Source organism: Micrasema longulum, unplaced genomic scaffold, assembly GCF_059751315.1.
Source record: "Micrasema longulum isolate JH-2025_06_02 unplaced genomic scaffold, ASM5975131v1 h1tg000284l, whole genome shotgun sequence".
Taxonomy (NCBI): Eukaryota; Metazoa; Arthropoda; class Insecta; order Trichoptera; family Brachycentridae; genus Micrasema; species Micrasema longulum.
Window position 1 is genome coordinate 723,613 of NW_028277488.1, and position 27,615 is coordinate 751,227.

A 27,615-nucleotide genomic window follows, 5' to 3' on the forward strand; every position below is an offset into this window, starting at 1 on the left:
ATAACTTTATACCTAAATACGTAAGTATTTTAAGACTTTAATGGTGATATTCTAATATGTGTAGCAATAATGTGTCCGAGCAGATGATGTATACAGTTCTGTGTGATATGACCAGAATCCTGGACGAGTGTTTGCGACTCGATGGCTGCTCTCAGATAAAAATCCTGATGGAGGAAATCAAGTAGGAAAATGTCCGTCTCTTAGTGATGTGGTTGGCGCATTTACATACCGTGCTTGAGGTCCCTGGCTCCATTTCTAGGAAGGTTGACAAGATGTATTTGTTTTCAAAGGTGGTTTTACCTTGAAGTATTTCATTGTCCCTGGACTGGCACCTGAAGCGTAAAACTGATTACCTTACCTTCCTATGCACCTCCGGATGCGACTAAGGGTTTGATGATTATTATAGTAAGAATATTATTTTCTTAACTTCAGGTTTGCATTTTTTTCTTATTAAACCTTCCTTCCCAGTGACGTGTAGCCAGTACACATTGCATCTAATAACTTTAATATCTCTGTAAATATAATAAATACCGTGTTAAAATGATTGGTATTCCTTATACATTTACGTATCAGTTCAAATAATTTATCATTAAATAATAAATACTTTTTGGCACAGAAAAAGCATTAAATATCAGAAATCGGAGATAAATTACCCATGCAACCAATGGTGTCACAGATTGTGGTGTATGAAGTAAAACAGTACCGAATATTTGTATATTGACAATTGTGATATATAACAATTGTTTGTCTCCCAAACTCTTGTCTCACTCTCGATGCTACAGGTATATTCGCAAGCGAGAGAGAAAACTTCAAAACAGGCCTATTGGCCTGTTGCTAGTAGTAGTAGCTATTGCTAGTACTATTGTCACCATTGCCAGTTGCTCTCAGTAGCTCTCCGAGCTTCGTTAGGAGAGGTCCTCTCTCTCATGCTGCAAGCGCAGGATAATGGTTTTTTCATATTTTAAAAAAATATCACTTTTGAATTTAACTTCAAATAATTGAAGCAATTGCCTATGAATATTCAATTTTTCCAATTTAAAATCGGTCAATTTTGCAAGTGTAATGCGACTACACAGCACAGTTTTTGGCCTGTGCCAAAGGGAAGGATGTTTTTTTTTTTAATGCTCATAAAACACGTAGATTTTTAATGCAAAAGTGGCTGCATATTTGTATTTTATCTGTTTAAACAGGTAAAAGAAAAACAAGTAGTATTTTGATATTTTTATTGTCGAGTAACAAATAAAATTGTTATTTTATAACATTGTTGTTTTTTTTAATTATTTTTAGATCTATCAATAACCATTTTAGAATACACAATATATAAGTTTAATACAAGATTACTTTAAGGTAACTTCCTCTCCCTGTTTAAACTATGATATATTCAGACATAATTCACATGTGTCTCAACTATTCATAATACCGACAAAAAGATACATAAAGATATATTTAAATTGAACAAAAACATTGTAGAAGGAATATAATATTTTTTACATTATCTTTCCAGATGTTTGTTGTCAAATTATTACTTTTTGAAATTCCACTGACACCTTGTTGGTTAGCAATTGGTTAAATTTATTTGTTTTCAATTGAAAAATATATTTGCAGCAAAGTAAGGTTCTGAAAAATAAGTAAAAAAAAGAATTGAATCTGCATCTACGCTTGAGCAAAATGTTCAGAGAAGCAAAAACATTGTTAACAGTGTACCCATTTTTGAAAATTGTATGCACACGCTCAGATTTTTTTATTTCTCAGTTATTATTATTTTTAATTGATTGGAAGAAATTGCTTCATAGCAATAAATTTAGATAATAAAATCAAAATTTGAACAAAAAACACATTTTTCTAACGTTCATGTTACACACATAGTAAGGATGTTCAGTGCTACGGGAAATTGGATATAAATAATGTTTTCGTATGAATATGCGGTAAAAATTAGAGCATTTCATTAAACTGCAAAGTTTCTCTAAAATATATGAAAAAATGAATAAAAATGAACTGTTTTAAATAACGTTATAAGTTTTTCTAAATCAACCGATGATAGTGTTGTGATTTCCGGTTACTGGGAGACCAAAAATTACAAAACTCGTAGCAATAATATACTTATTTTTTTGCCTTAGTTTGATAGTCAAACAAACAAACCATCATGCTGTTTCTCCGTAGGGGTAGGCAAAGAGGATACAATGCCATATCACTCTATCTTTGCATAGAGACCTCGCTTCCTCTACATTCATACATTTTCTCATGCATGCACGGCGATTATTTCTACCCTTGACATGTCCATCTTCAAGTACTTGATGGACTTGATCGAGAAAGATCTCGGTCTTACTCGTTTTCTGCATCCATCAACATTTTTTTTTTTTTTTTAAAAAGAGAAATATTTGCGTTCTTATGATTTACCCAAATATTTAATTTTGAGGGCCATTTTCAACGAGTTGTAAATAACTCACTATTAGAAAATGGAATCGAGTTGAGGTAGAGTGGGATTCGAACCACGGACCTTTGGTCCGTGAGTCCGAGACACTAGCCACAGGACCACAACCCGATTACATTCGCATCGTAGATGCTTTTAGCCGTTCTTTCACTGTCTATTCGCTCTACATGTCCAAACCAACGCAGCACCCTTTTCTTGATTCTGTCGATAATGCATGTCTCAGCCTTACACAGTTCACGGATCTCGACATTTGTGCACCTATTATATATCGTTTTACCACACATTCGCCCGAGGGACCGCATTTTGACAGCATTTAACCTACTTTCATCATCATTTTTACAATTCCATACTTTGCTTCCATATATTAGAGTTGGCACTAGAACTCCACTGTGAACTGCTAGGTTAGCCTCCTGCGACAGACATTATAAACTGACAGACAAATATAAATATAAAATAAAAAACATTGAACTACCTCATTGTTTTTTTAAGGGAATTATCTAGAAGAAAATAATAGAAAATACTTTGAAAAGACATAAGTAATTAGGTAGATCATTAAAATGATAATGGCACAGACATTAATTTGACATAAAAGAAGGAATTCTAGTGAATTATTTTCCTTATTCATTATTAGAATTTTTGGTACTTATTTTCCATTAATCATAATTATTTTTAACTTGGCAGTGTTTGAGAAACGTAAACCTATTTTCTTACGATAATTTAGTTTTAGAATGTTCGGCATATTTTTTAATAAATCCCCGAGTAAAATGGACTCTGTTATAAAATGTATATAATATTATGTATGTATTTTAATTTATAAAATAACATGTACAAAAGCAAATAAAGCCATTTGATAAAAACACTTAATACACCTTATGTTTCTAGTCGGCTTCAGAAAAGATTCTTGACAAAATTGAAAAAAAAATAAGTAAGATATTTAACTAAATTAAATTACCAATGCAACCAATGTCAAAACACGTTGGTTGAAATTGATAAGATTAAGAAAGGGTCTCTGAGATGGTTTGGTCACTTAGAACGAATGGACGACGAGAGAATGGTAAAACAAGTATATATGTCAAAAATGAACAGCAACGTTAGACGAGGACGACCAAGGAAGACGTGGCATGATCAGATAAACCAAAATCTTAAGTCTGGTCATGTCAAAAGCAGACAGAACCGAAGGGCATGTATGACAAGATGTATGAACGTGGAAGAGGCTAGGATGTATGCCAGGATAGACGTGTGTGGCGGTCCATTCTCTCTGCCTACCCCTACGGGGAAATGGCGTGATGGTAGTAGTTAAGGAATGCAAAAATAATATTAACTCACATTTACTATATTTTTAAAATCGTATTCCTACTACAGCACCTCTTTTAGAAAGAAGAGCTTTGGTTTTGTACCACTAGGCATAGTTTGTCATTTAAACTTTTTTTTTTTTTTTAATAAAAAAGAAATATTTTAGTTTTTATGATTTACTCAAATATTAAATTTTTTGAGGGCCATTTTCAACGAGTTGTAAATATTTCACTATTAGAAAATGGGAATCGAGTTGGGGTAGAGTGGGATTCGAACCACGGACCTTTGGTCCGTGAGTCGGAGACATTAGTCACAGGACCACAACCCAATTTTAATAATGCTTGCATTTAAATATGATTTCTTTTAAGCATTGTTAATCGTTTACGAACAAATACTTCCCCATTAGGAATAAAATAACTTTTAATGAAAAGTCACACCATTATTTTTAGAATGTATATTATAACGATTTTTACACGTTTTCACAACACAAGCAGGTAATTTGCTTTCGATTTTCAACATCAAGCTCACGTCACACCCGGCTGACGGTCAAGGGATAAGCATTGGGCATTACTAAGCGTTTGGGGATCAGTTAAATGTCAACGTTTTGGAGGGTTCGGGGCGCGTCTATGTGTATTAATAGGTTGACGGGATTAATTGATTGTTATAGCTTTTCTTAGAAAAAAGACTTGTGTAATGAACGCACCACATTATGTTAGAATTTTTCATTTGCCTTCCTGTAGTATGGATTGTAATAAATAAAAGATAAATCTTTGAATCAGCGTAACACTTACAAAAATCTTTGGACTCTTTTGACTAGATTCTTTTGGCAATCCGTTCTTCCCACATTTGTATAAATTGTTGAAAAAATGGTATCTAATAATATACAATAGTAAGGGCATCGGAAGCAAAGATAGCAACCTCTAAAAAAATATTTTTCAAAATTATGATGTCATTCTGTAGTTTATCAACCTTATTTTTATAAAAATCATGAGTTTAGTTGCAAATGTAGTTTAAAATCATACTTCTGATGGTTTGAAAATAGTGTCAAGCAAACATAGCAATATCCATCAGCCATTTTATTCGACCAATGACAGGATTGAGATTTAAATTTTCAAAATGGCCGTTCTATACAAATATTATGAAAGTTTTTTTAATTCGTGTTTCTATTAAAGCTAATTTATTAGTATCTTAAAGTTTAAGTTCAGTGAAAATAACATTTCTGACATGAGGACTTTCTTTGGCATTAGTGTAGGAGTTTTTGTTATTTTTCTTGAAAACACCAAAACGGGAGTTTGCTATCTTTGCTTCCAATGCCCTCATATACGGAATGTTTGGTATAGAGTAGAAAAAAAATGGTGGATAGAGGTGGCATTTGGAACAAATTTTCTCTAGTGGCCGGTCTCTATATGTCACCAATTTATTATTACAATTTAAAAAATATTTTTTCTGTCATTTTCTCAGATTTTGGTCTTATGCCTTTTAAAAATATATATATTTGGAGCTGATACAAGCCTAAGTTTTTTTTATTAACGGCCCAAGACCAACATCTGGGAAAATGACAACAAAAATTTAAAAAAGCTTAACAAAAAAATTGTGACATTTGGGGACGAACCACTATGGTAAATTTGTTCCGAATAGCCTATCTATCAACCTATCTATCAACCATTTTTTTTCTTCCACCCCCTATCAGACATCCTGTATATTATATAGTCACACCTCGGTTTATTTTTAATATGGTCTATGTGTGCGTTAAAAATCAGCAAATGTAATAAAAGACATTCAAGTAGATTTTATTCTAATTGTTAACAATAGTAAAAAGAAGAAATGCATTTAAATGTATAAAAAACAAATGGCATATTATTTACAAGGTGGAAATTTCTTGTAGGTACGTAATGTGTATTTAATATATAGGTACCTATTTTTTATATAATAATTATTTGTGTATCAAATTTCAAGGGTTTTTGAATACAAACAGTTCAAATAATTAATAAAAATAATCATTTTGGCACTTTGAAGGCCAATTGCACCACAAAAAGTAATGTTTTATGTTACTTTATTCATATAACCCATTTTGTTTTTGCAACAAACTTTTTGTGATTCAACTGGCCCTAAATGATTCAACATACATATTGACTGTATCAATCAGAAAAGGTACAGAAAGAGAATTGAAATAGTTGAATAAGGACACGATTTAAGCGATTAAAAATATGTTTACTTTTGAAATATTTGTGTTCCACACATATTATAAAACACTTATTAAAATACTTATGTAAAAATATTCTCCTAGATGAAATCCACCCGAGAGAAGGTATTTCAATAAATTTTGTAACACATTTTAAACTTCACATCTTTTGTCAACGAATTAAGTTAATTTTAATATTTTTGTGTGATAGATCAATTATTATTGTGTATTGTCATCTGCTAGCTTCGTCACATTGAAAAGATTACATAAAATCTGGTAAAATTACTCGGCAAGTGGAACTGTGAAGTTAATTTAATTTAAGTCCACCGTAGAAAGAATTACTGGTATGTATTAAATTATTTATCTAACTTTGTGATTTATATATTATAAGTATAAAGTAATTCTAAATTTTTAATGGCTCGATGTTTTGTGTGAAATTTTATGAGCCGAATAATATTATGTACATTCGTCTTTGACTAGGCATAACCTATGGATATAAGTTTATTTACAATGTAATATATAGGAAACAACGCTGTCAATTTATTATCATAACTAAATGAGTGAATCTACGTATTGTGTAAAATGCTATTTGTAAAAATGACGTCTTATTGATATCGGAACTTAAGCGTGATATAAATAGGTTACGTTTTACTAACAGTCGTTAAACTCTAACAAATTAACTATCCGAGAAGTGGATCATCAGTCGTAGTTTGAATGTCTTAAATAAAATTGGCAATATGGTTATGTTAATAATAATGGTAATTCCATGTCGTCCACTCGAGTTAGAATGAAATCTGTCGGTAGAACATAAAGAACGGAATGATATTGAATGATTGATGCTCGATTAGTATATTGTCTTTTCTGATTCTTTCAATCGCCAAGGCACAAGACCATCATACTAAAGTTCCAGTAAATTGTCGCCTAGGGCCACTAAAGTACACCGTCCACCATATTATTATCATCGATTCCTCTTTGTAACGGCGTACTTATTATATACACGTAGATATTTAATGGATAAAATCAATATGCATGCTTAAACTCTAAGATAAATTTTTGATAACTCGGAATATTTCTATTTAAATATTCGTAAATTCATTGTAAACAAATCCGTTTCAAACCTCTCGGATGATCCTTATTGTAAATCTAACTTAGAAGTGAACATCTCGAAGAAATCTGTTTACCTAACTTGAATTACCGACGGCTATTTTTTCATCAAGTATTGTAATATATACGCAGTACATTACATATACTTCCACTGGGTTTTAATTTTAAAAATAAAAAACGATTTCACATTGTCAAACTCATTTTCTGGAATAGCTTGCACTTCAGGAGTTAGCTACTTAAAAACAGTATGTATAACGTTATTTGTTACTTTTACAAAACTATGAAATTCTTTAAAATACACATAGGTACATTACCCCGTTCGTATTGTGTTATTGATCTTATAAATAAAATGTTCACAATGCCCTTCATGCACTTCACTCGGGACATTGTAAAACCTGTCCTCGTAAGATTATGTATACTCGCTCACTCAAACGTTGATTTGGAAGGTCTCCCTGGCCATCTTCCCGTGCGCCGCGACGCGCTTTCTACGCGGCCGCGCGGCCCCCGCCCCCGCCCCCCCCTTCGCCTCGCACTCCGTGTCGTCGGAGAAGCGCGACGGCGGGTGAATGTGGTCGTTGAAGGATGGATAGTTGGATATGCTGCAACAACGGAACAATATCATACTTGTAACATCAGCTCCCTAAGTGATTAAGTGATCAAATAAAAAGGATTTACCTACTGACCTATTTATTCGTGTAGGAAAAAATGTTTTCTCTGCTTGGTATTGTTTGAATATGTCGGTAAAGGTCTCAACCTGCAAAGTATCCCATGTTGTATAAGGTTCATTTTATTGTTAAACATTCCGAGTGCTAACTGGGATCATTCCTCGCACCGCTGACTGTTCCCACACTGTCCTCACCGTACGCGCACAGACAAGTGCGAGTATAGCCAGAGTTGGTTCGCGAACAGCCACCGGTAATCGAATGTTCTATTATTTAGACTACATTTTCAACAGAATGTGCAGTGTAAGTTCTGAGTATTTGAAACAACTTTAAAGATAAAATATTCTATAGCAAATTATAATTCAGAATGTGCGGTGCTATTTAAGGCGTAAGTACAGCAGGTAAAGTGCAATGAAATATCTCGAGTACTGTTATCAAATCATACTCGATGTGCATCATATGCGGTGCATTAAAAAAATAACTAAAACATCTAAAGATATATATAATACCTGTATGCAGGTTTAGGCATTCGATCACATTTAATTTTGAATGGTAAGGACTAAAAATAATATATTTCTAGTATCTATGGACCTGTGTTGAGTATTTAGAAAGCTGGGCATCTCATATGTACATCAGTCCAACAGTATTATGATAATTTTATATTGAAAAAAATATTTAACATTTAGAAAAGTTTAATTAATTTGCAGTCAGCATGCATTCTCAAATGTTTGTCTTCTCATTCGGCTTATCGACTTGCCTATTTATTTGATGGTTAATGAAGATTATAAATTGTACATACAGAGGAAGTTTAGTGTTAAAAAAATAATTTAAAACTACTACTGTAATTTCACACAACTATGGTCCAAACTGCCATGCGCTTGGAAAACCCTAGTTAGAAGTTAAGCTACTAAATAAAAGAGCGTACTTTTATATTATTGTTTTTATGTAGGAATACATTTTTCCCGCCTTTTTCTTCAGTTATCAACTGCCAGTTTTAGGTTAAGTGTCGCACCTAAATACCTCATTTCGTAAGCTTCAAACTTTCTTGGCCACCTGTTATCACAACCTATTTTGTTTTTGGTGTACGTAACAGGTAATTTATTGTTTTCATACATTTATTAAATACTTTTGTTAAAAAAATAAAAAAAAAATTTCAAATTTTTTTTTTGTAAAAGTAATAAAAAAATCACACTTTAAGTTCAAGCATGGTCCAATAATTACTTACTTCAAATTCTAGCGAGGACGACAAAAAAAAAGAATATTTCTTGGCTTCAGAATTTTTCTTTGAACTTTGAAGAGTTGTCCGAAGACATTACATATTTGTGTTGATCTTATTTCGGATACCACTAAACTTCCTCGTTAAATTTAGTTTGTCTCACCTAAAAGTGGTCTCGTCGTTGTGGCTGCTGTAGCCGGAGCTGGAGCGGACGTGTCTCCTGGCGCCCCCTGGGCCTCCGCCCCCCGCGCCGCCCCCCGTCGCCGCCCCCTTGGCCCCCCGCCGGGAGGGGAACCCCCGCCGCCCGCCGCCCCCGCCCGCTCCTAGAGACGTCTCGGAGGAGCTGCTCGACACGTCCACACTGGCCCCTACAACTGAACAGGTTATATAATAAATTACAGATAACTTATGCTACAATCGACGTGTTGAAACCTCCAATTTGACTTTTTGCTGCTCTAGTTCTTGTATGTTCAATAGACAGACCACTTTGCAAATTTTACAAAAGACGTTTTATTTGTTTTGAAAGTCAAATCAGTTAGTGGAGATTGGCACTCAAAAAATGCTGAAAATACTATTTAATAATGGAAAAAATAATAATTCTTAAGCTACATGGACGTGTAATAAAATAATGAACATATTGGCATTAACAACTCAATTTTCTAAAAATGGTCTATTGAATATACAAGAATTAGGGCAGCGTTTTGTTAAATGTGTGGCATAATATCCGACTAGGCCGAAAACTCGGTAGTCTGGTTTTTCCAGCAGATTAAAAGGAGAATTTAATTAAGTTGGACAGCTTTCAGAAAACTGATCTATATTCTAAAAAAATTGATAATATCCATTAACAACATAAAACTTTATTGTATACCTTTGTCCTAGAGTGGACGGAAATAGGCTTCCTCAGAAGACGAAAGAAGATGAAGAAATGTGTGGTAAGTTAGTAGAGTAAAAAATGGAATAATTAACCAAATCGATGATTTGGATTCTACCAAATTTGAGAAGTCCAAAAACTGGTAGAGTTTTTCTGGTTTGTTGTGTTGTATGCTGTGAGTTGATTTATCTTGCCGACGTTTCAAACTGGGCTGATAAAGTGTATGGTTAAAAATAATAATTGTATCATCGAAATTGGAGGTTTCAACGTCTTAAATTATTTAGATTTGTTAATATCTGTGACAAAATAATGATATTTACAAATAAGCTAAGGGATTTCATTGATCCCTATTTTTTCAAAAATAATAATAACACCCCTTTATCGTCACAATGAGGAAGTTCAGTGTTTATTTGAGGCCATGAGACCTCTAGGTGAGTGGAGGGGGTTTTCAATGCAATAGGTACTTTTAAAGCAGCAGTATTGAATTTCGACCAATCACAAAACATTCCATTTAAAATTTGGTGTAGCCACCATATAAGTGCTAGGCATATAAAAAAAATTAGGAAATCACACAATTTTGGCACAATTTTTTTTTTTTTTTCAAAATCGTACTATTGAAAAACCGAAGTAAACATGCATTAGATATAAATAATATTTTTGAGTTTAACATATAACTAAAATACAATTGTTTTTTGACCGGGAGGTTAAAGGTTACCTTTTTAAATTTAGAGCAAACTTTGGTACATTAATTCTTATATGAAGACTTAGCATTAAAGCAAAATTTGTTCAATGGATTTAAAGATATTAGATTGAACAAAAGGATGGTCAAATGGCAAAATCATAAATATTTGTTTTTAAAATGAAATTTTGTGGTCTTAAATTCTAAGTGAAATTATGTCTTCGATAATCCTTTAAATTTTTAAAATTATTTCTGTAAAAATCTTTTTTAAGGTACTGTATTTTTTTCCTCACATTTTTGACGAGCTAATTCACCTATCATATAACTCGATATTTTTTTCCTGAAACATTCACATCTAATTTAGTAACGATGAGTAGTGTATTACAGTGTGAGGAGACAGAAGTGGAGTCTCTGTGGCGGCGGTGGCCTTGGTAGCCACTCTCGGGTGCGGGAGAGGCATCGCTGGCCTCCTCCTCCTCCTCCGACATGTCGTCCCCTTCGTCCCTCGTGTCGTACTCTGAAATGGGCAGGTGCAGAGTTAGAATCTTCTTCACCTCCGAGTCGGTGGACCCAAGGTTGTCGGATTCTGCAACATGAAAGGCGACATGGCAGCAAGCGGTGATACGCATAGACAAGCTTATAATGGACGTGATTACTACCTGTGCTTATTATATATTAACATTTCTATATCAATCTGATTCTCCAATTCATTTCAGATATAGTGAAAATATTTATTTTATTTAATTTCAAAACTGAACAAAAGAGAATGGAAGTAAAAACTAAACCAATTGGAAGACACTTTTGAGAGTGAGAGCTTTCATTATATTTAATTCTAATGTGATATTTTTTTGTTTTCTAATTGATTGAAATACATAATCTAACAAATGTCATTTGTTGATACCAGATGCTTAAAACTTTCCAGGGCCTCGATTACAATGGGAAGTTAACAGAGTTATCTTCGACTGTCTACAAAGAAAAACCTGAAATTTGTGTACGAAAATGAGTATATTGGCATGAACATTTAAAATATCTTCATCCGTAACCTATAATTGAACATGTTTAGAAGAAAAAAGTTGTATGCATATTCTGCTTTTCATACAAAAAACTTAATTTTACTCTGCAGATTAAATTAAGTCATCTGTATGAAAAATAGAACATGCATATTTTTTTTTCTTAGCATATTCAATTACAGGTTACCGACGAAGTTCGTTTTTGCAAATAAATTTAAATTTTACTTTATTTTATTTTATTCAGAAAACATACAGTCATACAAAATAAGTATTAAAAACAACAATTTTTCAACATAAAAAGGCCAGTTAAGTTTTCATAAATTAAAAAGATATAAACATTCAATGTGACAAAAAAATAAAAAATAAATAAGAATTTTAAGTGAGAAAAGAATAATTGTTGACATTTGCGTTATAGACAGTCAAAGATATCTGTTGATTTCCCATTGTAATCGAAGCCCTGATATGCATTTTTATCATCGATTTTTAAATTTGGCTTCCAGATTATACTAATTGTATACATTTTAAAACTAAAAAAAAAATATAATGAACATAACCACGAAAAACCTGTTTTTGTATCTTCCTTCATAAACGCTTCAAATAGACAAGTCGTGACGCACTTAAATAATATTATAATGACCTTTATCTGTCTTCATTGGAGAGACGTAGAACTGAGATGGACCTAATATGGATTTTCAAAATACTTAATGCTTTAAGTGATGTCCCATCTCTGTTGCAATCAATTTCTTTTCATGTTCCCAACCGTGTCACCAGAAGTCAAAATCTGCTATTTATAAAATCTTCTAAGAGCAACTTTGGTTTTTATGCCCCAATGTCCAGAATGTGTAGATTAGTCAATTCATCACACGACTTGGAACTCTTTGGGATAGATCTTCCGGCTTTTCGTAGATCTCTTCGCAACTAAACAGTGTGGGATGAAGTTGGATTGGCATGGTTTAGCTCAAAGTTTTGGGTCTTTCGTTTTTTTGAATATATTGTATACAATTATTGTTTTGCCCTTGTTTATCTTTGCTAAATAGTTTTATGTTCTTTTTGTTCAGTTTCTTGCATTTATGTTTCTTCATGTAACTGTTGTAATTGGCTTAGGCCGTATATATAATAAATAAATAAATAAAATGACAATATTTCCAGTTGGTCCAAATTTTTGTGGACAAAATACTGGATTTTACCAACTAGAGTGTTAGTTGTTAATATTATGATGATTGGAATGCACCACTATTTGTAGTATTCATGGAGGACACAAACATGTGTTTTTATTGGTTAACTCATTGTGCACTGGGTTGCGGTCCCATGTTAGTATTGGAGACTCACAGACCAAAGGTCCCAGGTTCAAATCCCTCTCTACCACAACTCGATTTCCATTTTTCAACATTTAAGTTATTTATGACTTTTGGGAAATGGTCTGAAAATTTCAATTTTTTAGTGAATAATAAGAGACCACGGCGGCTTCGTGGTGTAGTGGTCAGCGCGTTTGCCTGCCATTTAAGAGGCCTCGGGTTCGATTCCCGACATGGTTGAAATGAAATATTTATTTGATAAGGTGTTTTTACGCTGAATATTTCATAATCCCTGGACTGGCTTCTAAAGCGTAAGACTGATCATCCTACCTTCATGTAAGAAAAATGATCAAGATACGCTGCGATTGGTGTACCAATGCAGTGCCCTATCCACTGTAAGGTGCAGAAAGGGAATGAAGAAGAAAATAATGAGAACTTAAGTATTTCACTTTTTATAAAAAATAAAAAACCTCAATAATCCTAATTTTGAATTTATCTAGTCATAGAAATTACCCCAAAAAAGGTGTTTTTACACTAAAATATTTCATAGTCCCTGGACTGGTACCTGAAGCGTAAGACTGATCATCTTACCTTTATCTAATAAAATAATCAAGATACACTGCGATTGGTGTACCGATGCAGTGCCTTATGCACCATTAGATGTGGAAAGAGAATGATTTATTTATTAATGAAATCATACAGTCTTTATATAAAACAAGGAACAAATTAACAATTTAAAAAGTAAGACCAATTACAGATTTCACACTAATGAATGCAGGAGGAGAGGGGGAAAATAATTTTATTCTAAAAAAGTAAAAATAAAAATATTACATAAAAAGTTCATAAAAAGGAGAAGACATTGTAAAGCTACTTTACTCTCCTCCCTCTCTCTCTGCTTCCATGAACATTTCAATTTAATTGTAAAAAAACATCACAACTAACAATAAATTATTCGATGCAGGTAGTAGATGTAGGTAAGTATAAATTAAGAGTTGAAATCAAATGATTAAAATTAAAAGTAAAAGTTAAAATTAAAATGAAAAGTTTAAATTAAAAGTTAAAATTAAGTTAAAAAGTTAAAATTGAAATTGATGATGATGATGATGAGTAATTACTCCACGATATGATGTTCATCTTACTTCAGTGACAGCTTTTTCGCCTTGTTAACAGTTTTCTATTTATTACTGCTTTTTTCTGATACCTTAAAATAATTATGAAAAATAGGATGAATTCAGCAAAAGCATGCAAAGCAGAATGAATCCTAGATTTCCTCTAAACAGCTAGTAACAACGTGATTATAATTTATGACTATATATACTAGGCGACGATACAATATATTATATAAATTAGGTAAAATTGGGCTACGTTGCTGTAATTTATTGCATTTCTGGTTTAAGGTTGAATCTTTTGTTCGAGAACTCGCAGAGTTATATAAACGAGTTAACTTTTCCGTAATATGCAAGTATTAACTTTAACTGTCCATAATGCCTTACCTTGACTTTCTGAGTGCGGATCTCTCAATTTACTTCCTTTTCTTCTAACTTTCGTGTACTCGGGTTCTTTACTCTGGAAAAAGATGATAATCAATTTAGTTTTTAAATCCTTCTTCTAAAAACAAAATTTTTATAATGTTTATTAATGTTTTAAATATTTGTACTACAGTACTTCTTTAGTAATCTATCGCTTGATAATCCAACAAGTACTGCGATCTGTCATTTTAAATAAAAAACAAGCAAAGTTTTGAAAACAATGAAAAGAACTGTAAGTTGACAGTGCAAAATTCACAATAAAAACCTAGTGTTAATTTCTAGTTAATTTTGTTTGTATGCTCTATAATCCGCTGTTTTCACTAATTAGACTTATTCAAGATTTTTGGGGCAGCGGATTACTGAAAGAGCTCTGTAGTATCAGTTTTCAAACACTAAAATTTTAATATAAATACATTTTAGATAGTAAAAGACTCACATGTCCCATTCCAAATTTGTCCCCCTGCCCCGGTTTCACATCGTGGTACACAAAGGATCCACGTACAGAGTGATATGGTCCACTATACACATTCCCACTGTAGCTGCTTTCACTGTACGCTGGTTTGTTTAGCTGGAATGTGGCGTAAGGGCAGATGTCTTCCATATATTCTGTAATTCAGAAGGAATGAAATCCATTATTTTATTTTACAATAAATACACAATGCTTTCAAATGTATGTTACAACTTGTTAGAAATAATATCCGTGTTAAGTCAGGCCTTACAGATGAGTTTAAAATAAAATAGTTTACATTGGTTTATAGAATAATAATTTAGAAGTCATTTTTCAATTTCAATATTTTAAAAGGTTGAAGCACAATGCTTTGCGAAATATCTTCTTTTTAGTGTAGGCCTTGTGCCCTGTTTCTCAAGAGGGATTAGCTTCCTGTCGATCCATCTCTTTGGTGATCAGCCAGGGAAAATTGTCTACCCTGGGGTTGGCCGTGCAATGCATTCTCCTCACATACCAATGTCTCCTTTGTTGCCTCCCTGCCTGACGACATCTACCTCGCATATTTCCCAAATCTTTGATTTTCTTACTGTGTCTCGGAGACCTGCCAATCATAATACTGTTATTTGATCTCTCAAAGTTATCAGGCTGAGAGATCGCAAATAAGATTTTAATTAATGTTTTCTTTAGTTATAACTATTTGATTACATATCTTAGTATGTATTTGTTAAATATGACTACCATTTCCTTCTCCTTTGTAATGGTTAGGGGGCGCAGGTTGGCGCCCTCGAGGGGGGGCAGCGCCGGGAATGGCAGCGGCTTCCCGATTCTGCTTGTTCTGCAGCCGCGCCAGGGACGGGGAGTCCCCGATGGCCGCCTGGGACCCACACGATCCACTGCTTAACTCTTCTGGAAAGGTTTATATTTAGTATTTTTTTTTAGAAAATCTAAAAAGGTATTCCAAAGATGTTTTAATTTGAACCGGGTTCAATAAATTACCAGAACCTTTGTTCAAAAAATGTTAAAAAAAAATAATTGCACCGTGTTCTTTTAAAACTGTGTAAAAAAAGAGATGAACTGATAAACCAAAAAAGCATTTTATTTTTCAAACTAAAAATACGTATTTTAAAATACCGTGGTATTTTAATCTGATAATGAATATTTTGGTACCAGACATTAAACCAGAAATATCTACATAAAACTATGACTTCTTAAGACTGACACAAATTACTGATCAAAATTGAAGATATTAACTTATCATTATTTTGGTAAAAAAAAAGTAATATTCTTACTGCTTCTTCTGATGAGTAGTACCAGCGCAACTAAAGCTGTGAGTACGAGAAGTGATAGTGTGACGGGAAGGATGACCCTCAGGTTGGAGTAGAATGGCTTATCACTCGAGTGCGAAACTGGAGGAGATAGATCCGGAACATGTCCTACTGAGAAAATAACAATCAATTAAAACCGAGAGCTGGGCGGATATCAACACCTGCAACTTGCTTATCTCCACTGACTATCGTTTCCTAGCACATTTGAAAATACTCAATTCCATAGGACCACACCTCAATAGTCTCATTATGGGTCTTCTGGATAGGCATTATGTCTCGCAGCTGCACTAAGACATTTCTTACATAGGTCTAAGACGAGGAGCTTGCTTAGTTTCAGGTCTGCATTATTAACACAATCCAAAAACAAAGTTCTTTACATCAGACAGTACTAGTTCTAAATCACTGAAATGAGCAATAGATAAAAGTCATATCTTTCATGCACCACTTTATTTTTAAATTTATGAATCAATTAATTTTGGCAATACATTGCCTTCTTCAGGTAAATTAGAAATGTTTGTAAATAATCCTGAATAAAGCAATGCGTTGCCAAAACTAGTTGGTTTATATATTTTTTTTAAAGTGGTGTGTAAAAGAATACGTGAATTTATTCTAATAGATCTGATGAATAATTTGATTAATTGTTTTGGATAGATCTTCCGGCTTTTCATAGATCTATTCGCCACTTAAAACAGTTTGGGATGAAGATGGATTCGCATAGTTTAGCTCGAAGTCTTATATGTATACCATTATTTTATTGTCCTTGTTTGTCTTAGCTACATAGTTTTATGTTCTTTTTGTTCAGTTTCTTTTACATATGTTTCTTCATGTAACTGTTGTAATTGGCTTAGGCCGTATATTTAATAAATTAATAATTTTCCACAAAGTTAGTGCGTCAAACATTAAAAACACTGAAATGAGTTTTGAGTAGTAAAAATAATCTTTATTTGTATTTCTCATTATTACATCCATGCATGAGATAAATCATATCACACCAGGAATCGAACCAGGAATATGCCATTCGTAAGGTAAAAATCTTAGCCATTTAACCATGGGGCTGCCAAAATATGTACATCATTTTACGTGTTTAATTGGATGGTGGTAATGATGACTATTTACCGCCAGCAGCACTGTGGGTAGTGAAGTTGTAGAGGGCCACGGCGAAGCCAGCATTATTGTGCGCTGTGATTTTCAGGTGGTACTGTGTGGACGAGGATAGGCCAGGAACACTGAACACCCTCTCTGTAGCTTGTACTGTATTGGACACCATGCGCCACTGTAAGGAAACAAACATTACTGTATTGTAATATATGTTTGAGAAGCGTAGAGATAAAATAAGTTTAGTATTAAAGGAAACTAAACTATTTTACTAGTTGACTCAAAATGCTAAAAGTAATAAGTAGTAAGTAAAGGACAATTGTTGACCTCACTCTAATGCACAATGTGATATGCACCATAATAGATTGCCCAAAATTATTGTCCCTGATAAACTTTCGTGTGCCCACAAGGACCACCAGACTCCAACACATGTTCCAGTGTGCGTACAATAGGTCAAACTTCACCCACCATTCTCCCCTCCCCTAGTGAGCATCCACAGAACAGCTAATAATTATGCTGAGCTGTTGGACTTGCTCCACACCACTCCTGCTGCTATCAAATTAGCTATCCTATCCATAAAATAGCCATCCCCCAATTCTCTCCTATTTAATGTGTTTCTCCATTTATCTTCACTTTATTTCCTTTTTTTTAGAATGAATTGCATGTTAAAGGCATTAGGTATGATTAAATTTTTGTTATCTTTATATATATAATTCCTCTGTACGTGTGATGTCACTGAACTCCTCCTAAACTAAACTGAAATATAGATCTTTGCTTTGTACGTGTTTGTAGATATTAAAATCTTCAATCTAATATGTAAAAAAGACGTAAGGAGCATAAATGTTTTATTTATCGATCTACCAGGGTTGCATGAGGAGAATGCATTTACAAAAAATAGAAAGATGTTGGTTTTTTGTTTATAAAAAAAGTTTGTTTTTGAATATTTACAAAGAGCATTTGTTTTTTTGGATCTCAATCAGATTCTTTCCTTAAACTCCTTATAACTTCTACCCATTTATTTCTTTTTTCTGGATTTTTGATAATACTGAAATAATATTAAATTCAATACATTTTTAAAAATCACATTCCCACATAAATACACAGTACACCCCTCTGTTGTTGAAAAGACCGGAGTTTGACGTTTGCAAAAAGAATGCCATATTTGAAAAAATATTTATTTTATGTTTTGGAATTCAACCATAAACAAGTACCTAGGTACCTACTTATCAAATAAAAGTCTTTTTCCGAGCTAACAGCAAGAAAACCAACGTTTGGGCAGGACAACGTCCGTCAGGTCCGCTAGTTTTCTATAATATTTTATGTACTTTTAACTGTATATTGTAAGAGCCCTCTGGGCGTTTATTAAATAAATGTTTCTGCATAAGTAGTACTAAAAAAATGTTCTATTTGTTTAAATATATTAACCATTTTTACAGAACACTTTAGGGAATAAGTAAGGCCAAAGCCATCTTGTAAAAAGACAGACCTTGTGCTTACATTGAAAGAATGTGTAAAATATTTTTTTGGGAAAACGACTTTTTCTATAATTCACACAGATTTTTCTAGAACACATTTCCTCAATTAACTTTCCATTTTCCATAACTGTGAAATAATACAGTGGAAAAACATTTTTTGATCAATATTTAAATAAATATTTCATGTCGACCCTGCTTGAAATCGAACCATACCTGGTTCGATTCCAAGCACGGTAGGTGAATGTACCAACGACTACACCATAAGGCGGATCTCTGCCCGAGAGTAACTGAAAACATTCTTACAGGGTTCTAGTTATATTTCACTCACATAACCGTATTTTCCATACGCCTGGACACGGAATAGTAATCAACATCAAAACTGACTTGTTTGATACCAGAGTACACATATTAAATGCCACATAAAAAATATGAGATATTTTATGTTTGATGATCTGACCTGAGAGTGAGAGTGCTCCCGATATTCTATGACAAAGTAAAGTATTCCACAACCCCCATCTCCCCAGGAGTCCAGCCACACGGTGACGACTGTAGCGTTCACTGTTATCATCTGCGAGTGTTTTGGCTTCACCGGTACTGTGAATAGAAGAAACAATAAAAAATGAGAGTTACTATGAAAACCTGCCAATCTCTGTAGAAGATCAATATGTTGCATATACAAAATGCCCAAAAAATAAATAGTTTGAGAGCAATACACATTTAAAGAATTGGGCCTCAACATTAAAAGTATTTATGAACTTTTTAAATTAACACCAGTTTTTAGTACCTACATATTGTTTTTTTAAATAATAGAATTGCCATAATGAAATAGAATGCTTCAATCAATAAAAAAAATGCGATTTATTAAAACATTTTAAAGTTTAATAGAAAAATAAATTAAAACGATTATTTAATTACCGATATTATGTGGTCTGGTGTCTGTTTGAGTGTGTTGGTTAGTGCGCTCTCATAGTTCAATATCTTTTTATACAAGCAAGATCTTCCACTACAAAATAGATTTTTTTTTTGTTACCCGTTCCCTTGGTGTAGGCATTGACGATATCGCAAGGCAAGCCCGTCCCGATGATGTTGTACGCCGTGATGTACAGCTGGTACCTTGTCCCGCACCACAGGCCGCCCAACACTCGCTCCGTTGTTCCCGCTTCAGTCTGCAACTCTTCCCAATCTCCACTGTCTCGTTTGTAGTTAATAACGTATCCTGAAATACAGTTACAAAATCATATTTTTTTCTATCATATGTTGGTGAACTGTTAATAATTAACACAAGAAAAAGTACACAACTGAATACGCAAGAAATAGTCAGAATGCATTTAAAAATTAATGAAACCTCGCGGATATACCGTGTAAGCGAGACATGAGCATATCAGCTAATAGAATCCTTCTTTTATTTTATTTAATAAATAATAATGATATGTATTCATTGACTTGGCCTTTATTTTATAGAACTCATAGTTTTTCCCCATAATGTACACGTTGAACATAGTATGTTAACATATTACAACAGAGACGAAGATAATTTAAGAGAAGGTAATATAGAAGTCTAGGCATCTACAGGGCTTATGACCTGTCAATGGCTGGTTTAAGTGGCCACTTTACACACTGTGTAACATTCACCATTCTGCCTGTATTTGAACATCTATATTCCTTCAACTCTTTCATCTGTTGTTGTTTGTGAAGTTAAAGAGCTGAAACCTTTATTTATGCGGGTGAGATTCATCTAATTTAATTATTTCACCTACATACTAGGCAACGCCTGAAAATGTTATTTTTTCAATTTCTATACTTTTCCATGGACCAGGTAATTTATCAACAATATTTTGAGTTTGTCCAAATGTTTGTAGACGAGGACTGGATTCAACTCCCTGGGGAGTATGTTAAATTATTATTTTAGTACCTACAATTGTATAACTGTACATATGGATCTTTGGAAAATTGTCGGCCTCGTGGTGTAATGGTCAGCACGTTTGCCGAGAGGTCTCGAGAGGTCTCGGGTTCGATTCCTGACATGGTTGATATGAAATATCTATTTAAAATGGTGTTTTCACACTAGAATATTTCATAGTCCCTGGACTGGTACCTGAAGCGTAAGACTGATATTCTTATCTTCATGTAACAAAAAAAAGATCAAGATAAGCTGCAATTGGTGTACCAATGCAGTGCCCTATGCACCATTAGGTGCGGAAAGGGAATGATGATGATGATAAGGACCTTCAGTCTACTTAATCTTTACACTTGTTTGAAAATGCCCTAACAAAGCAAAACAATTGAAGACATGAACAAAAAGCAGAAATATTCAAGGAGAAAGTTTAGAACACCAATACAATTACAAATTGATAAAATAACACCTTCATTCGCTCTCAAAATAAGTTTTCTGCTACTTTTTAAAATTCTTTAAAAAAAGTACAAATTGAAAAAATATATTTGGGTTTTTATGATTCACCAAATTATTTCAATTTTGTGGTCATTTTCTGCATAAATAACCGTGGGTTAGAATGGGAAACAAATTGCGGCCTGTACCACAGTTGGAGTTTTTATATTAGGGATTTCTCATGTGGTTAAACAAAGAAATAATTGGTACTAGACTAACCTAGAATAGGACTTCCCCCATCGCCCTGGTCCGCCCACTGGAGGTGTATGGAGTCGGCGTGAGACTCCAGCACGGATAGTGTAGGAGGCTGAGGTGGCACCTTCACCTGCACTTGGTAAGTGATCTCATCTCTTCCGTTACTGTTGTCTACTGTACACGTGTAGTTCCCCGTGTCTGTGTGCTGGGTGACACTGTAATAAAAACATTTGATAGTTCTCGTGCAGGCTCGGCTAACCGAAAAATTGGCTTTGGGCTGTGGAGAGCAATACCAAAAGACGTGTGGTTGGCCGAGCCGAACAGTAATCCGCTGCAACATCAGCTCGAACAAGATATTGAACGTCGTGCACCAGAAGAACATTTCACATTTTGTGCCACTCACCACAGCTCTCCGTTCAGTGTTCGCTATTGTAAATTTCTTTCTGTAGAAAAATTGTAAGGATGTAACTCGTGTGTATCTACTCAATAAACAACTTTAATTGTAATCCATCTTTCTCATTTAACCTCAAATCAATTCACATGCACCCAGTAGAAACGGGGCATAAGTTTTTCTTTGAGCCGATAATCTTAGGGAGACCAAAGAGTCAGCAAACTCGATTGGTGAAGGAAGCGATCGGGATTCACAAACATCCCGACAATATCAACAGAGATGATGGGATGCGATTAAAATCATCCTGGTAACCAGTTAGAAAGAAATCACATAAAAGCGTTGACTGTGAAGCAACACAGATTTCAAATTTACAGGCTGCATACAGCAACAACTGGGACACGGTACAAGTCCTAAGTACATAATGTAACATATTGAGTTTAATTTAAGACTGTTGTCTTTGTTTAAATAATTTGGGTTTGGTTCCCGGCACTACACACAACAAAAATGACACGGAATGAGCCTACTGTCGACTGCAACACTGTTCAAATCACTAGTACACAAAGACATATTTTTTTAAGATGACTCCTGTAACAGTAGCCGAAACATCGTAGCAAATTCAACTTATATGGAATCATATAAATAAGATGATTTATTTTGACAACGGTGACCATGAAAGTCTACGCACGGGAATATAAACGTTTGAATTAATATGAGCATATCATCCTCTCCTCCCTTGTAAGCAAGTGTCTGGTTCTTTGTGCCAACTGAACTGATAGTAGGTCCGGTCCGGCTCTGATTGTTCTCAACGAACTCAATTACAGTTCTATTACTCAATTAAAGATCATTCGAGTGAAAACTACAGTGTTGACTGAATCTGGTATGTGACCAGTGCACATGTAAATGAAATATATACCTGATAATAAGAGTTCCATCAGCTGTGACGTTCTTCCTTGTACTTGGTTCCATGGGGTTTCCTTGCTGCCTCCATACTGTAGATGGCTGAGGGATTCCCACCTTGTGGCACGGTAGGGATATGTTCTCCTTCCACGGTGTTATCACTTTTCTTCCAAAAGATGTAATCCGAGCAGGCACTAAAATCAATGATCAATCATTTTAATGAGCGCTCAAATCTAATTTGTATAAGTATCATGTATTCGACTCTTGTTTTATGCTGTATTTTAATCTCTCTTGTGATGAGCAAAAACAAGGGAATTTTGAAGATATTCAAGTGTTTCTTACGCTATTGTCCAATTCAATAACTTTACGATGTTTACCGATGACTTTGACCATTTTATTATTAGTTAAGTTACTTATTTATGTATGGTTTATATAGTTAAATTTAACACAAAAAATTATCAAGAGCTATTTTTGATTAATTGAAATATTTTGAGGGTTTCCATATTTTTTTTATTTTTAGGTAAATCTTGTACTATTTTATACCCTTGGACATTGAGTTTTGAGGCTTTGTCTCTTCATTGGCCATTTTATATCTTTTTTTTTCTCTTACTTCGTATGCATGACATTGTTTATTTCATAAATTATTTATGAATGAAAATTGTAATGTAATGTTATTAGTTGCTTTTAGGCCAATTTCATTATGCAACTGTTCCGAACCCGCGAGAGGTGAAAGTCCTAGCTAGGGAACCCGGTATCTGTAAGCTAAGTGCTAGACCCTCAATAAAGACAAAAGTTCATTTTCTGGTCTGGCCTTAGCGACTATTGGCGAAATATCCCGTACGAGCGGGGCGTACCAGTATTTACGAGACCTGCAGCCAACATGGTACCTAGAGTGGTGGGGTGAGTACGACCCTTTCCACTCTCGGCGCAGCATTACGGCCAGCTCCGCCGAGCCCGATGCGTGACGCTTTAAAAGGTAGGTTTTTAAAAATAAATCAATTGAGCTCTGATCTCTAAACAGTAAACACCTCGTTTTATTCCGTCCTATGTGAGCTCCCGCTTTCCGGTCTTCACTCCGCTCTGCCTGCCGACTATCCTCTCTTGACCACCTAGACGGGGTGGAAAGTTCCTTTTAGGGTTATTGAGGTTGACTTGTAGTCAGTGCAGTCGTGGCCGTACCTTTTGGCTTTGCCTTTTGGCTCTGCTTGGGAGGGCGGCTTCCCATTTATGCCGGGAAGGCTGACTGTGGCAAATGCGGGTGACGAACCAGCGCAATCATGGTAACCCGTACGTTACAGGACCCAATTGCCAAACATTAGTTAACAATGACAATCAATTTAATGAGAAGTAATAAACAAATAATTTACATGGTGCATTTAAAGAAATTAGACAAACTATATGTCTTCCTGCAAAAAGCGCCACCTGCTTGGTTTAGAAAATCGCCGTCTACTTGTCCTTCATGACATACTTAGTGGACACCTTGATAGCCCGGCTCTTATGTCGGAGATAGTCCCTGGCTACCGCACCTGTCATACGTCGAGCTCTCTATATCATGTGCCAGCTGTTCGTACGAACTATACCCAGAACTCTCCACTCATACGTTTAACTTTGAGTATAATTTGAACTTTCGCCTTATTGATCCGTTTGATTGTAACAAATTAACATTTAAAATGCGCGTTTTAAACACACGTTTTTCTCTTATACTCAGTAGTTGCTTTAATAAAATCTTATTTTATATCTAATTCTTCATATTTTATATATTTTTTACACTTGTGCAATAATATTTACACACATGTCCACCCTCATTCCATTATAACACCCACTCACCCACCCTCTCACACACTTAAACTCACCCTAACACACTTACATGTATTGTACGAGGATTTAATGTATTTCTGTGGATATCTGTCATTGGTTTTATTCTCTGTATATTTTATTTGTTATATTTTTTTTACATGTATTACTGTTGATATCCCCAATAAAAAAAATAAATAAAAAACCATCCTCTGCAAGTTGTGCAGTTTGACCAAACCAAATAGATATGTACATAAATAGTATGATAATGTTCAAATCTAAATGCAGTACGCATGAGTATAATGCAATTTGATTACCCTTTTCTCCAGGTAGAATGGTAACTACTCTTGTGCTGTCTCCTTCCCCAATCTTGGTGGAAGCTGTGAGCCAGAACTGATGAGTGGCAGCTTCTTGAAGGCGAACTGTCTCGTGTGCTTCCGTGTTTGGAGACAAGATTCGTTTATGTGTTCCTTCCTAAACATATTGTGGATATTATTAAAAAATCTCATCTATCAAATTGTATCTCTTTCAACGTGGTTTCATCATTGAAAATAAGTTTCTTGCCAATGAGAAAGTTCAGTGCTACAGGAAAATAGATACGAAAAATGTTTTATAACACGAGATAAAAATAACAACATTTAATTGTACTGCGAAGTTTCTCACATATTTCAATTCAATTCCAATTTTAGACATTATTTATTTATATTTATGTACATTACAAAATGAAATATATTAATTCATACACATAGAAATAATAAAAATAATAAGGTAAAATTAGATATATATATATATATATATATATATATATATATATATTAATAACACATAATAACATAATATCAAGAGAATAATATGATAAAAAAGTAAGAGAATATTGTAACAAAAAACTGCTTCAGAGACGTGAGAAATTTCAATGTCCAAAGTAATATTGTTCAACATAGAGATAGCCCTACAACAGGCATAACCATTGGCTGGTTGGTCCTGTATATTGGAATGTGAAACAGTCTATGCTGACGCTGTCTAAAGTCCGGAACATAAAAGCTAATGCTCCGGATAATTTCAGGGTTGTCAATAATACTGCGTAACAATCGAAAGAAGTGCGTATTTAAATACACATTCCTTCTGGTCTTCAAACTGCTGTAACCAAGCATACCCTGGAGGAACTCGGTGGGATAAAGCCATGGATAATATCCGCACTCCCTCATGTAGGGAAACCGAAGAAATTTCTTCTGAACCCTCTCTACCATAAGAGAGTCCTTCATCTCACTCGGTCCCCAAATTATCAAGCCACTCTCGAGTCAACTTCGCACCAACGAGTTATAAAGAGTTCTCAGTACTCGTGTATTACCAAAAACCCCAGCAGTACGCAAGACGAATCCTAACATCTTCAACGAACTACTACAAACTGTTTCGATCTAATCATGAAATGTCAGGGAACTCACAAAAGTGATTCCTAGATCTTTAACCTTCCGCATAAGATTCTGGTCATTTATGGTGGAAAAAAAGCGTTTTGTAGGCCCTGGTGAAAGACATAACTGAGCATTTTGAAATATTCAACAATAATTTATTTCGTCTTCTCCATTCAGATACGTTTATGTCCGCCTGGATAGTACGAAAATCATCCAAGGTTTTAACCCTCAAAGATAGCTTCAAGTCATCCGCGAATAATAAAAAACGTAAATTGACTAGAATTTTTTAAATATCATTGATAAAAATAGAGAACAGCAATGGGCCCAGGTTGGGCCCTTGGGGAACACCTGAGTAAGTACTAAAAAAAATTGATGCAAATAAGCCACGTGAAACGTATTGATTTCGGTTTCGGAGGATGCATGAAAAAATGAACTACTTTGAAACGTCACAATTTCATCTGAACAATAATCAATCAATGGCGGCCTGATGGTGTAGTGGTGACTCAAGATGCTTGACTCACACACGGAAAGTTCCTGGTTCGAGAACATAAAAATTAAATGTGATTTTTCTCAAGCCTGGGTGTTCGGTGATCTAATTCATCACTGTAATTGAGTCTTCTGCCCTGTTGTGGTGCAAGAAAAAAGTTATAGCATTGTTACGTGTTGTGATAGATTTCAGATGGATACCTGATAAATAGCCATTTATCGCCAGGTACAGGGTTCTACTTTTAAATGGCAGCACTACTGACGTCACAGGTGGAATGCAAAATTACAAAACTTTAAAAATCATAGTAATGATTCATAAAAAAACAATTTTAACTTTGGTGAATACCTCTTTATCTAAATCAAATTTTTCAATGCGGAAATTCGCAAGGCTGATTTTAAAATAAAAACAGTTTGGAAAATAATTAACCGAGAATCAGAAAAAATCAACTGATTTTTTCCTGACATCCTGTTTTTGGATCTGTACTGGTTGAAATCGGATTATTCTATTATATTCCCACACATTATTCGAATTGTAAATTGTAAGTAAAATATTTTCTTCCGTACCTCTCTGCCATCTTCAATGATGCTCATGTAGAAGGTGTATCCAACAAGGATGCCATTAGCACTAGACGGAGGAAGCCACGACACCAGGATCTTATTCGCTGAACTGACTACTGCTTTGATATCTGCTGGAGCTGATGGAACTATATAATAAAGATATTTATTAATGATTTGTTTTGTAAACTAATTAAAATAACATTCATATTATCATTGATTTACCTAATTTAACCCAATCAATCAGTGACTAGTGTGGTGGTTATTGGTAACAAGTTTTTAGATACCTAAGCTTAGAATCATAATAGTCCAGAAACCGCATACACGCATAAAATTAAAGCCGACTAAACTACTCATAAAATAATAGTTTTACGTTTTGACCATTAGTTACTCTGTAGACGTCGCTTAGTATGCAACTGCCAATTTAAATTCAATTATGTCGTGTTGTGTCGTTTGATTGTGTCAAAATACTGCTGGGATAAAAAGGGAATAGGAGATCACATTAATTTCATGTGTAAGTAAATAGCGAATTCACAAAGAATATTATTTAAGAATTAGATTATTTTATCATCTGTCAGATTGTTAAATAAAACAAGGTAGACATTTTGTTAGTATTGTCATGGTGGTCGATTTTTTTGACCCGGATTCCTATTAATAAACCTTAGTATAATATTAAAGTTTGGATAATTATTATTATTTTGTCGGCCTCGCGGTGTAATGGTCAGCGCGTTTTATTTCATAGTCCTTGGACTGGTACCCGAAGCGTAAGACTGATCATCTTACCGCCATGTACCAAAAATGATCAAGATACGCTGCGATTGGTGTACCAATGCCCTATGCACCAGTAGGTGCGGAAAATGAATGAAAAAGAAGAAGACTATATGTGT

The 27,615-nt window shown here is 34.2% G+C and overlaps 1 protein-coding gene across 1 annotated transcript in view; it reads right to left on the reverse strand.

The window, feature by feature from the left end:
• Window positions 1–7,437: 7,437 nt before the first annotated feature.
• Window positions 7,438–27,615, reverse strand: part of Dscam4 (Down syndrome cell adhesion molecule 4) — a 226,023-nt gene continuing 205,845 nt past the window's right edge. The window contains exons 23-36 of the mRNA XM_088224468.1: window positions 26,738–26,877; window positions 24,596–24,752; window positions 22,501–22,678; window positions 21,221–21,411; window positions 19,646–19,831; window positions 19,073–19,209; window positions 17,162–17,318; window positions 16,010–16,156; window positions 15,459–15,626; window positions 14,709–14,878; window positions 14,237–14,309; window positions 10,824–11,024; window positions 9,052–9,262; window positions 7,438–7,609 (exon numbers count right to left, since the gene is read on the reverse strand). Of these exons, the coding sequence (XP_088080594.1) occupies window positions 7,438–7,609; window positions 9,052–9,262; window positions 10,824–11,024; window positions 14,237–14,309; window positions 14,709–14,878; window positions 15,459–15,626; window positions 16,010–16,156; window positions 17,162–17,318; window positions 19,073–19,209; window positions 19,646–19,831; window positions 21,221–21,411; window positions 22,501–22,678; window positions 24,596–24,752; window positions 26,738–26,877 (2,288 nt within the window). The remainder of the gene's footprint in view (window positions 7,610–9,051; window positions 9,263–10,823; window positions 11,025–14,236; window positions 14,310–14,708; window positions 14,879–15,458; window positions 15,627–16,009; window positions 16,157–17,161; window positions 17,319–19,072; window positions 19,210–19,645; window positions 19,832–21,220; window positions 21,412–22,500; window positions 22,679–24,595; window positions 24,753–26,737; window positions 26,878–27,615) is intronic.